At 38.4% G+C, this 12,920-nt stretch overlaps 1 protein-coding gene across 4 annotated transcripts in view; it reads right to left on the minus strand.

The window, feature by feature from the left end:
* Window positions 1-7,222: 7,222 nt before the first annotated feature.
* HMGN3 (high mobility group nucleosomal binding domain 3) overlaps window positions 7,223-12,920 on the minus strand; it is a 29,323-nt gene continuing 23,625 nt past the window's right edge. The window contains exons 3-7 of one of the 4 annotated variants that reach the window (XM_012722703.1): window positions 10,918-10,947; window positions 9,360-9,410; window positions 8,254-8,367; window positions 8,093-8,135; window positions 7,229-7,706 (exon numbers count right to left, since the gene is read on the minus strand). In XM_012722703.1, coding sequence (XP_012578157.1) covers window positions 7,693-7,706; window positions 8,093-8,135; window positions 8,254-8,367; window positions 9,360-9,410; window positions 10,918-10,947 — 252 coding nt within the window. In that variant the 3' untranslated portion in view covers window positions 7,229-7,692. The other 3 variants (XM_004673640.1, XM_004673639.1, XM_012722650.1) reach the window with 3 other exon arrangements.

Genomic DNA, 12,920 nt, shown 5'->3' on the forward strand with positions numbered 1-12,920 from the left:
CCCTTAAAAATTCAAGAGCACTTGTACTTTTACCACCATCTAGTCTTCTCACACTTGCTTAATATGATTCTTTTCTCTGATCTCCTAAATCTTTCTAGTCTGAACTGCACACATTTACCACTTCATTTCATAATTTGGGCTTTCCAACCTCTTTTCTGTGTCTTAGTTTTGCCTCCCTTTGAGGTCAGTAGCAATTTGAAAGTTGGGAGAACAACTTAGAGCTTTGATTTCATTCACATAGACATTTCAGTAAACATTTGCTGAGTAACTATATACCAAACACTAGGTAGATGGTAAGGACAAAATACTCTCTGCTTCTACACACTCAAATTCTATTTGAGGAAATAGATAAGGAAACATTGCTTTCTAGTACTAGACAGGATAAAATAAGCACCAAATGTAGACCAAGAAAAGTTCTCCGAGAATGCAAGAGGGAAAAGCAATTCATGTGACAGAAAAAAAAGGTCAGCAGCTCCCATTCACAGCAGTGCACATTGTAGACACTCACCAGTGGTTGAGTTTCGATGAACCAGTGTTCAAATTGCTACAAAAATATCCAGAAGAAAAGGCACAAAATGATGTAAAAATGAACTTGTATATTATTTTAAAAAAATACATAAAAGAAAAAATATATCCAGAAGCATATATCTTATAAGAACAAAACTAAACATCTCTTCTTGGGCTTGTTATTACATCTATCATGAAGTTCTCAGAACATAGTAACTTTTAAAAGTTACTAGGTAAGTGAAGCTTATGGGACTCTGTATTTGCCAAGTACATCAGTTTAAAGACTACCATTCATTACCAATTTTTCAAATTGGATTCCATCAAAAAGAGTAAGTATACTTCTTTAAATCACCTTGTCTTTGAGCCAACTAATAGAAGACCTCAAACATTTCACAGGAATAAAAGCAATTATTTGGAGACTCAAGGGAAATTTGGCTCTAACAATAAAACCACATTAGATCCCTATAAAGGTAAATCCCAGTTCTGTGTGTCCCAATTCTAGGTCACCTTTACCTCATCTTCCACTCCCCACTGCTTAATTCTGTTTTACCTGTAAAGTTATTGCAGTTTCACATTCGATTGTGTGAGAGGTTGGAGTCTTCTAGTCTGGAAAGACATTAGTGGTAGAGCCACCAATTATTTCCAGAGGTACAATGAAACACTAATACCAAGCCCACATTGTTGTTTTTCACAGGCCTTCTATTATAACCAGGTAAATATTAATAATATTTTTAATATGCTATTCAGTAAATTAACATAATTTCTTGTGAATTTTTCTGTGACCAACATCTGTTCTCAAAATGAAATCTACTAGAGCAACTATGTGAAGTGTTTACCATTGAAGAAGGTAGGATCTGGTAATGGCTATTGTAAATACATTTATTGTATTACTAAGTAATTAATGTTGACTTCCCCACTAGACTCCAGTGTTCCACAGCAGGAACACTGATCTGCTATTTCTATCCCGAATACCTTGCAAAAATGAGCAGCATTTAAATACTTAATGTATTTTGAGCGAATAGATAGACCGGGAAGACAGGCTTTAGTGCAATCCTGAAATGGCTTTTTGCCAAGTAAACACCCACACTAGTTATCAGTATGACCTCATATGACATATACCAGTCAAAAATGCAGAAGAAGGAAAAATTGAAGAAAAGTTTAGGTTGAACCCTACAAAACTGCTGTTCTTGAAGATTCAAGAGAAGAAAAGCATTTCACATAGTTCAGCCTAATAAGATTGTTTTGAAAATCATCTGTTTCCATTTCTCAATTATGTGAATTTAAGAGACTAACTTAAAAGCATTACTTAAAAAAAGAAAACTGAAACTACATTCTATGACCATAATCCATTAAGAAAAGGTGAGAGAAAATAGGTATTCTGAGGGGAGCTAAAAGCTATCTTCCTAAGTTTGAGGGGCCATGAGAAAAGTTAGTTCTCTATGTCACTGACCCTAGCGAAACTGGGATCAAAAGTTGAAAGCTATAAAGAGATGCTTGTTGGTCAGCAATAAGAAAGTGCTTTCTAACTCTCAGGGCTGTTCGATAACTTATGACTGGAGGTATTCAGTAAAGCTGAGCAACTTTTTGCTGGTCCTGATGGGGAGGGAAATCTAAGCCACTTATGAGAGGAACTATATAACTACAGTGATTTCTTCACATCTTCAGAGATGATTTGACTTCAAGGAACTCAGTGTAACTCTAATAACCTAGGTCCAGGTGTACAGACAACAATGGCCTAACTTTGAGCTTGGTTCTTCCTTGCCTATCAAAGACCACATTCAGCTCCACAAATATTTATTGGACCTCTACTATGTGTAACAATAGTAGGGACAATGTATTCAAGGAGCTAACATCTCACCTGCTCCGTGTTTTGACTTCAGGTAATGTTAATATTACCTGAAGACTTACTTTGTACCATTTACATCTTACAACACCCTATAGAGTACCATTTTTATTCATTTTCAGATGAGAACTCTAAGATACAGAGGGTATAAACAGACTGAGTAACCTGTCTGTGGTCATATAGCCAAGAAGATATGAAAGACAGAATTTGAACCCAGGCAGTCTTGTTTCAGAGTGTACAAGCTTAATTGTTACACCACATTATCTTCTAAGGAACTGATGGTTCTTTTGCATTCCCCACCCCCAGCCCCGACCCCCTTCACCAGGTTAAACATTCCCATTCCTCATTGGCCTGACATCACCCAGGCCAGGGGCTGAGTATCTATGACAAAAAAAACCTGATATATACTTACCAGAGCATACCCTAGGGCTGATTCATATTCATTCATTTGGCATTTACAGAAAAACTGAATTTTAGGTACTACATCTGGTGATTTCACGGGACTATCTTATTCAATCCTCACAGTTTTGTAAAAAGACAGTTTCTATTTTAAGCATGAAAAAACTGAGAGGCAGAAGTTCAATGACCTGCCCGAGCTCACATAATGCATGACAAATAATGTGAAGATTTGAACTTAGACCTACTGACTGTTTCCCATACCTTCCTAAATGTCATTTTTTAAAGTGAGTAACTCAGTGGTTTTGTTCCAGGGCAGGGAGAGAGGCACCCCTGAACACTAAACCTGCCTGCTCTAAAGGGGTTCTGCCATCTGCAGCAACAAGACAAAACATCTAAGGCCTTTAATGGAAAGGCACTTAATACAATCAGTGTGCAATACAGAAAAGAGAAAGAATGTAATATCTAAAATCAAATACCTGAAGTTACCCATTCCCTCATGGGTAAAAGGCTACCCAAAAGGGATTGGCCCACAACAGGGCCTGAAAGCCCCCCACAAGCCTAAAGCACCTTCTGGAAGGGACCCAAAGAAAAGGGTTAGACATGGCCAGACAAGTCTGGGAGGAAAAGGGCAAAATGGACATCAAGATAAATGCTGCCACTCACATCTGTTTCAACCAGTCCAGTACCAAGAAGAAGCCAGCACAGTTCCTTCATATGTCTCTCTGCTCCATGTGCCTCCCTCGGGTCTCCTTCTGACACTCCATCCTGTTTCCTTCCTCTTCAATCTCTACTCCAGATTCCTCTTTCCTGCTCAGCTCCACCCTCCTGTTGGGTGAGGCAGGGAACCTGGAGCCTCCCCTTTTCCTGGACCACCCTGTTACAGTTGCAGTATATTGACAAGGTTGTGCAGCCATCACCACTTCTCCAGAATGTTTTCATCACCCAGTACTCTCAAATAACTGTGCATATTAGCCACTCTCCAGTTACCTCTCCCTCCAGCTCCTGGCAAACTTAGATCTTCCTGTCACTAGAAGTAACTCCATTTTGGACATTTCATATACATGAATCATGTAAGTGCTTTTTGTGACTGTCTTCTTTCACTTAACATGATGTTTTCAAGGTTCATCCATGTGGTTAATATGCACCAGTGTTCCTTCTTTTTCAGGCTATTAAGAGCCCCCATCATCTTACATTCCCACCAGTTGTAAATAAGGGCTCCAATTTCTCCACCTCCTCTCATTTATTGTTTTCTGTTTCTTCAGTTATCCCTGTGTGTCTTACTATGGTATCTTGTTATCTTATTATTTCTTTGATTTGCATATCCCTAATGACTAATGGTGTTGAGCATACCTTCGTTTGCATATTAGCTATTGATATGGTTCTCTTTTTTTGAGAAATACCTATTCAAATTCTTTGCCATGTAAGAATTATTTTTGTTTATTATTGAATTGTAAGATTTCCTTATTCTGGACACTAGAGCCTTATCACACGATTTGCAAGTATTTCCTCCCATTCTATGGTTTGTCTCTTCCTTGAAGTTTTTTATTTTGATGTCCAATTTCTTGTAATTGCTTGTGTTATTGGTGTTAACTAAAGAAACCATGGACTAATTCAAAGTCCTGAAATTTATATGTAAATATCACTAAGATATGGGATTTCAAATACCAAAAATTAGGCTTATTATTACTAGGATATGGGAACATTATACATATTATTATTACAATTTTTGTTTAAAGATTTATTTATTTATTTGTGCATACAGAACTGGGGTACAGGCCAGAGGCTCAGGGGCAGTGAGAGGCTTCACCAGAGACAGAGTGGGGAACAGAACAGGCAGATCGACGAAGTACACTGCTGAGGGGAGCAGCGGGCGGGTCAGGAGAGGTCTGCCACGCCATGTGGTCACCTCCAGGGCAGGCGGGGATCGAACTCATGCGGAAGCGGCTTTAGATTCTCAGTGCAGTGCTTTAACCCGCTGTGCCACCAGGAAGGGCCTATTATTACAATTTTTAAATATTTATTTATACATATAAGAGCTGGGCCAGAGGTGTAGGGGCGGAAGGGGAGGAGTGGGAGAGGATTCACCAAAGACAGAATGGGGAGCAGAACAGGCAGATCTATTGAAATACACTGTGGATGGGAACAGGAGAGGTCTGCTGTGCCATGAGGGTCAGCTTCCTGGCCAGAGATCAGGGATTGAATTCCCATTGCAGTGGGTGGCAATAGCTTCCTAGTGCTGAGACTTAACCAGTTGCACCACGAGGGAGACCCAGGAACATTATAATTATATTAAAAGAATAAGTTTTCTCCCAAATGAATTAGTATAAAGTGCTTATTACAAGGTCCTAAAATATTGCTGCTATTATTATCTTAATCATAATTATTCTAAGAGACTTATAACAAATCGTTTGAATAAAATGATAAAAGTTTGAAACTCACAATTAAGTATTCAGAGAAGTAGTACACTGACATGTGCCATAGCTGAAAGCTAAGTTTGCTTATGCTTGCTAGGATTGGCAATCTGGGAAAGTACTTGTACCTTTAGCCAAAAATAAGGGTATCTCAAATTTCATAACACTGTCTCAAAGTCTTTAATTATGTCAATGTCCATTCAAGATCTTATAGGATAGCTCACCTATTTTGTTATCAGTGAACTCTGACTTTTGTTTCCGACTAACTTTTCACAGAACTTAAAAAGGGGAATTTCAGGACCACTTGCCAGTCAAAATCTACTATTAATTATTCCACAAAAATCCATGGGCAGCCTCCAGTGAGAATTTTAGGACTCCCAAGTAGTACTGTACAAGCAATGGACTGCTCAGCAATGAAAGTGCCACCTGACTCCAAGTGATTGTAGAGTCATAGGACTATGATCTTCAGTAGATCCACGGGTGCATGTTTTGGAGAGGCAGGCTCTTTTTATAATGTGCATAAATTGGGCAAATAGATGAGCAATGTGGCAGTAATAGGTATTCTTAATTTTTTCTCATATTTGCAGACATACCATAGGTAGTATCCATTAAGTCTTCATGTTCTATAGAACCAATTTGGGGTACTGGAGTTATTCTGCTACGTAGTGCTTCCCCACTTTGTCAATATTGCAATGATAATGGCCAAAATCTTTAATAGACACATACCAATGGCCTATAGCACCCCTCATCTTTGTGTTCTTGAAATAAAAATAATAGCATCAATGGTCATTGTGAATAGTAACTTTAGAAGAGTAAACTTACTAGTTATAAAGCTAAATATGTGAAATCTTTACTTGTAAAGATATAACAAAATAATATAAAACATATAAAATAAAATGGAAAGTTATATGTTAATATGAAATTTTTATACTCTTGTAATAATCTTAGAAGAGTTCTTGAGCAGTGCAGGCACTATTCTCTACCTTAAAAAAGATTCAAGTCTCATCTCAGAAAAGTCTCTAGAATTCGGTTTCCTGAAGTGTGCATGAAGTGTCCAAATGTCTCAGGAATGTAAACAAACACAATACATTTGTAAAATGTATAATTTCCTAGTTATACATTGTGCTCTTGGCACTTCCAGGTACAGAAGGACACTGCTGTGGTCTGAATATTTGCTTACCCCTAAACTCCATATGTTGAAATCCCAACCACCAAAGATACTGGTGGTAGGAGGTGATGTGTTTAGGAGTTGCTTATGTCATGAGGTCTGACCCCATGAGTGAGATTAGTGTCTGCATAAAAGAGGCCCTGAGAGGTGTCAAGTTTCTTCTGCCATGTAAGGACACAGCAAGAAGCTGCCACCTAAAGAGAGCCCTTACCTGAGCAATCTTACATCCTGATCCTGAACTTCCACCTCTAGAACTGTGAGAAATCAATTCTTGCTGTTTGTAAGCCACTCAGATGTGGTATTTTGCTATAGTCACCTGCCTCAACACTATTGTTAAGACTCAAAAGATAAGTTCAAGTTCGAGTTTTCCTTAGTGGATCTGAAGTAAGGCACACGCCTGCCTTGCCCCTGATTTCTCAGAGGAGTTCTAATAATACCATACCAACTCCTTAGGTTGCTGTAAGTGGAAACCTAGTCATGCTGGTGAAGAGGTTTTAAAGCCGTGAAGTCCTCAATGAAGGGAAAAATATTTTAGTACCATTGTGACTTGTATTATTTTGAAAGTGGGAGGGTTTCAAGAATGACTTATTTATGATATTTCACTTGCTCTGGATTAGTAGATTTCTATTTATATGGACTTCAAAAATTTAATGTTTTATTAAGCTTTATATGATGATAATCATTGCTGGCCACTTCCGGTATGAAATGTAGTAGATGCAATTCTACACCGTTTTATTAAAATAACATTTTTAAAGGCCAGGAATTAACAAATAATTCTGCTTGACTCATCAGAGAGACATCATGGCACAGACTGTAGCAATTCTTTAAATCTTCTGCAATAATAAAATGAAACACTGCATAAGTACATTAAAGACAATACTAAGAGGCATGTTATTTTGCAGGCAAGAAAACCTTTTATTTTAAACCACAAATAGTCAGCAGGTGGCCACAACTATCCATGTTTCATTAAAATCACATAAAACCTAGGTACAAAAGCACCACTGATTATTGCTCTAGAAAAACTGCGTGAAAAATTCATATATGCACAGTAAAAACACCACAGTATGCACAGGACTAAATTTTTAAAGCAAGTGCATGAAATGCTGAATCCATTTTACACACAGCGTCCAATACTAAATTGTTATTTATTTTACTTGAAGATGATGGAAACTTCCAAAAGGCATAACTATGAGAAGGTAAAATATCCATTCTTATATAATTTTGAATGCCAACTAGTAGAGTCCTAAAAAAATTAGCATTTACAAAATACTTGGTAAAAATAGCTTTTAAAAGTTGTCCCAAGAGGTACATAAAATCAACCTCAATTTTTCATGATAATTCATTCTCCCTCGTTATCTACAGTTTCAGTTTTCTGTGCCTGTGAAAAAGAAAGGAAAAAAAAACCAGTTATTATTAAAACAACTATAAGACTAAGAGAAGTCCACCCCACCAACACACACACTTTTGAACATCTGTATTTTAGCATCTCTATTGCCAAATGTATTTCAACTCTGGGAAAACAGACAAGGCTGTAATATATTATGCAAATACTGTGCTGCATTTATTGCTTCTACTTTTCAAATGACCACAAGCTTTTACCTGCAAGCTCCCACTGTTCATCAAAACAAAACAAAACAAAACAAAACAAAACAACACACTACTGTTACCTGACTCTAATCATTGCAAACATGCAGAATTTTCTACTGTACCCTTAACTCTCACTGTTTCAATCTGCCCCTTTACTGAGTGTGCTGGGTGGGGTACCTCTGGAAGCTGAGACATTAACAGTTGAACGAGAGGTTTGGATCTGCAATAATATTACAGGCAATAAAGAGATATTATGAACATGCTATCACTGGCTGAAGGATCGAGCAATTTCTTTAAAGACACTGATTCAATCAGCGGGAGGTAGTCATGGGAAGTACCTCGTCAGCTTTAGTTTCACCATTTTCAGATGGTGTAGTACCTTCCTTTCCAGCTTCCTGCTTTTCCTCCTTCTTCCCTTTAGCACCTTTGTTAGTCTTTGTTCCAGGTTCTTTCTAAGAAGCAAAGTCCAGGGAAACAATCTGTTAGACCTAGAGTGATGTTAGTTAAAATCAGTTAGCCTTGTTCCAAACATGACTTGAAGCAAAACCATGGCTAATACCTGTTTTTCTGGGGAAAATGGGAACCCAGTTTTACTGAACTTTTACTGGGTTACTCTGAGTTTCTCTGAAAATGCCACAGGCTGTTTCTAAAATCCATTGGACTCTCCTTTATAGAATAACATGATCATTCCCCTTAGGTCTTTGCTGGGTGGGCCTCCTCTTTTGTGAGAGTGAGAACTGCTTTTGTGGAATGGAGAGCAGCCACAGCAGGACTTGGTGAAGCAGAAGGACTTGAAGGAGCCAGGGAAGACACCTCATGTGAGGATCTGGGGCTTGAGTGGCTGAAAAGTTGAGAAAGTGCTTGAAAACGAAGGCCCCAAGGAAGAAGCGCAGAGTATGGAACAGGTTCCTAACATTAGGTTAAGGTTCTTAATAATCTGTATCTCAGCTTCCTACCAGCAAAATAGATATTTGTAGCTACCTCAGTAAAGTCAATGTCATAAGTAAAACAATCAGAACAGGTTCTTACATGGTTTAAGGGTCATATAAATGTTTACTGCAATTCACTTATGCTAGTACTTATTATAGGGCATTCGTTAGTAATCGGAAGTGGTCCACTAAGACAAGTTATGTGAAGTCAGAACCCCTTCTCAACACCTGAGCTCCTTCTGGGTGCTAAGGCAACTGCATGTCGGGGGGAGCTAGCAGACACGCCCTTGGACACAGGACTTCTCAGAGCAACTTCCTTCACTTTATTGACCAACTAAAAACGCATAAAATGTACTTTAAGCTTTTTGAGAAAGCTGATAGCAGTGTAACAATTTTTGAGTCAGTACATTTAGCCTGAAATCATTAAAAGTGATCTTTCCTTGGATGACGCTTGGATATGGAATAATTTATTCACGGTTTAAAATAGCCAAACTGGGGGAGGAAGCACCTTTTACCTTAGCAGATGTTTTTCTTGGTTTAGGTTCAGGTTTTGGTAGAGCAGGTTTCTGCAAAGATAAATTAGACAAATACTGAAAAAGACAACCTTCAGCTCCAAAAGGAACACAAAATGACTGCAAAAGACAACAGTCCATTCTGACAATGATTTTGTTCATTTAAAAGACATATTTTTGGCATCAGGTAACAGCACAAAGATGTATGCATTTTGTCACTATTTTCATTCTGGGTTCTCAAGTGAACGGCAGGTGAGATTTAAAAGCTGGTTCATTTTTCCTGGGTCTAGAATAGCTCTCTGGGAATTGGTTTAAGCTTCTATCTCCTATGTCTCTGTACTTCCTTTTATCACAGTGCAGCAGCGAGAGGAATGACTCAGGCTCTCAGCCAAATGACTCAATGAATTTACTGCAACTGGTCTTTCTAATGGTCTAGAAATCACAGCACAATCACAGCAAAGCCCATCGTGTAAGGAAGATGGCTGCATGTGAAGTATTTCAAAAGCATTTCCAAATCCTTCCACCTCTGATGCAGCTTTCAAGTTCTGTTGCCAAGCTTACTTCCCACTTCATCCCTTCCAATGCCAGCTCAAGGTGAGAAGAATCTCCAGTCTACCGGAGACACTGGGTTCATTTGTCCCCAGAGCTTTTGATGAGGAACACAATTATATTAATAAAATGTCTCTGTCAGCCTCCAAAGTTGAACCTTTTTCACAGATCTTATTAGTTAAGGAGCCCACTGAGAAACTATTTTTCTCTTGCTTCATGGGGGTCTTCTCCCTGTTCCTGTGAGCAGTGCCTACCTATTCCATGGTCATAATCTCCTCCACACAAAGCTTCAGACCTGACCTGCCTCTCTCAGGACACAGGAAGATAAACAGCAAAACCCCTGCTTTCTATAGTTATTTTAGGGCAAATATTTCATTGATCTTGAAAAAGTATACCACTCTCCCAAAGCTAGGGAGTATAACTTCTAGGTAGAAGGCTCTCTCCAGGATCTCTCCTGTGGAGAAAAATACGTGTTCCTCCTTAAAGCCTCTAGGTGGGTCAGGTTTGTATTGAATATGCTCCTTTTCATCGAGGGCATAAAGTGAAAGTATACACAGTTCAATTCTGAAAGATTGACTGTTAGAAATGACCTTTCAAATAAAGAAAGAACTTGAAAGAAGAAATGTTTTTACTAATCTTACTACCCTCAATCTGCTCTTCAAATAGGTCAGCTCCTGAAATTTTAGAATTCAAAAAAAAAAGCATCACATATAGAACTGGAAGACTTTGCTCTACGTACTTCTCTTGTTTCCGAGACACAGCAAAATCAAACAATGTCCCGGGTGTCATATACTTAGTAATGGAACTGGTCATTGTTTTTCACGGACACATCTGATCAAGCTTCTTGGTTGGCTGATCTGGTCAAATTTATTAAAAACTATGACGCAGGTAGTTTCTCAAAAGAAAATTAAAAACTCAATGAAAACACTACCTTAATAAATATTCCTGTTGCTGCTTTGCTCTGGAGAGAACACTTGTGAGAAATGACACCAAAAGGGTTCAAAGTACTTACCGCTGACAATCTGGCAGACCTCCTGGTGGGCTACAAAGGAAGAAAACATTATTTTGGTGGTTATACACAATCGAGTTGATTTTTTAAAATTTCTTTTCTAAAATCTCACTTTATGGAGAGAATGTAATATTACTTTTATTACTTTCTCCACAGTGAGCACGCTGAAACACACACCATGTGCCCTGGCACCTTAAAATTCAAGAGGAAGTATTTCTAATGTGATGTATGCACACAGTTCAAAGAAATGGCCTTTCTCAATGACGGGTGTGGTTGGTAAGAAAAGGAATGGAAGATGAATTTAGGCTCCAATACAAACCACAATCCACCTTTGTGATAAAATAGCAGGTGATGCATCGAGATGCCGTTTAAAACCTAGTTTCAGTCTCATTCTTGTACCTTACAAATGGAATTGAAGCTTGTAAGTTAATACCCCAAAAAATTATATAATTGTGTAGAAATCAAAATAGCAGGTCTTCCTTGCCTTGTTATTGTGCTAGAACAGAGAATGACTACACATCTTAGGCAGTTAAGACTTCCTTTCACTTGAAGCAAAATAAACACATCTGTTTATCTACAAAATTAATATATTTAAAGATTTAAGTAGAGTAGAAAGTTCGCTCATGTTTCAACCTGAAAACTAGAAAATTTAGAGAGGAACTGTGTTGAGACTGACATTTTTCAGGAGATCTTTCTTCTTTAAGAATGGTACAAGTTAACAGCACATGAGACTGTGAAGAAAATTAAAAATCACATAATTGTTCTAGGCATTTCAGAAATAATTACACAAAACTGATATTCCACTTATCAGCAGCAAAGATGATTCCCAAAGGGTTTCACATTTTAAAATATAACTGCCTTTCTTTCAAAGTGTTTCAGAAGTAAATACTCCAAACTTTTTATATGTTTTATTCACTGCTATCTCTAGTAAAAAAAAAAAATATAATCTACCATAGTGGATACTCAGTATTTGCCAAATAAATGAACTTACATTTTATTCTAATTCTTGCTGCCTTAAGCAGACTTTGCCTCATGACAATAGCTTAAATATTTCAAATAAATTTTTAAGGATGTCAGCAAAAATGGTCAGTCAGCAGGAGTCTGGGCTTTGACTGCGAAGAATCACGGAGTTCTTGAAAGCCATGCTTAGATCACTCTAGGTCAGTTGGTCAGGGCAATCTGGAAGAAATATTTCTTGCCATCTCTACATCTAAGAACTTTCTTACTGAAAAGAGTCAGGGTACACTAAAATGATAGAAGGACAGGGACAGAGCCTCCATGAATAAATTTAACCCTGGGAGGAAAGATCAGAACTGGACTTAAGGCAAAAAAGAAGATGCAGGGCCACAGGGCTGTGCTACATTGACTCCTTGCATGCAGACTGGGAGAAGGGCCTCTCTAGATGCACCAGAGAACACCATGACCTCTGCTCCAATGACAATGTGTCTGCAATCACTGGAAACCAGAACTCAAACCCCAAGAAGCCTTTCTCAAATGCTTAATTCCACATAGGTGGCATTGCTGAAGAAAAGGCAACATTCTCACTTAAATCTGGTGGCAAATGGAGAATTGTGCTTCTTCAAATGCTTTCCAAGTATGAAGGAAATAATGGAGTATCCTCCAATGACACACAAGAGCTCAGCTCTGAAGATTCCTTGAGGCCTCAGTAACTATCCACACCACTCAAAAGAAAGCACAGCCGGCAGAGGGGGCTCAGGAAGGTATAGGAGAGTGGCAGCCTTTGCACTAGAGAGGTGCCATGGGAACTTATCTGAAATTCTCTCCCCTTGGTATCCTAGCATGCTGGTCTCCCCGACACTGTTCACCTTGCCTATCTCCTGTCTGCTCCCCTACTACGGAGGACGTCTTAATGTTTTAGTAGCTCCAGTGCTTAACAGGGGCTCTCAGAAAATGTTGAGATGAATGGAATGGGGTAAGTTCCAGAAATGAACAGCAAGTATGAACTTGGGGTGGGGGACCCAAAGCTACTACTTAATTACTATCCA

The sequence above is a fragment of the Condylura cristata genome, unplaced genomic scaffold (genome assembly GCF_000260355.1).
Source record: "Condylura cristata isolate star-nosed mole 26May11 unplaced genomic scaffold, ConCri1.0 scaffold00001, whole genome shotgun sequence".
NCBI lineage: Eukaryota > Metazoa > Chordata > Mammalia > Eulipotyphla > Talpidae > Condylura > Condylura cristata.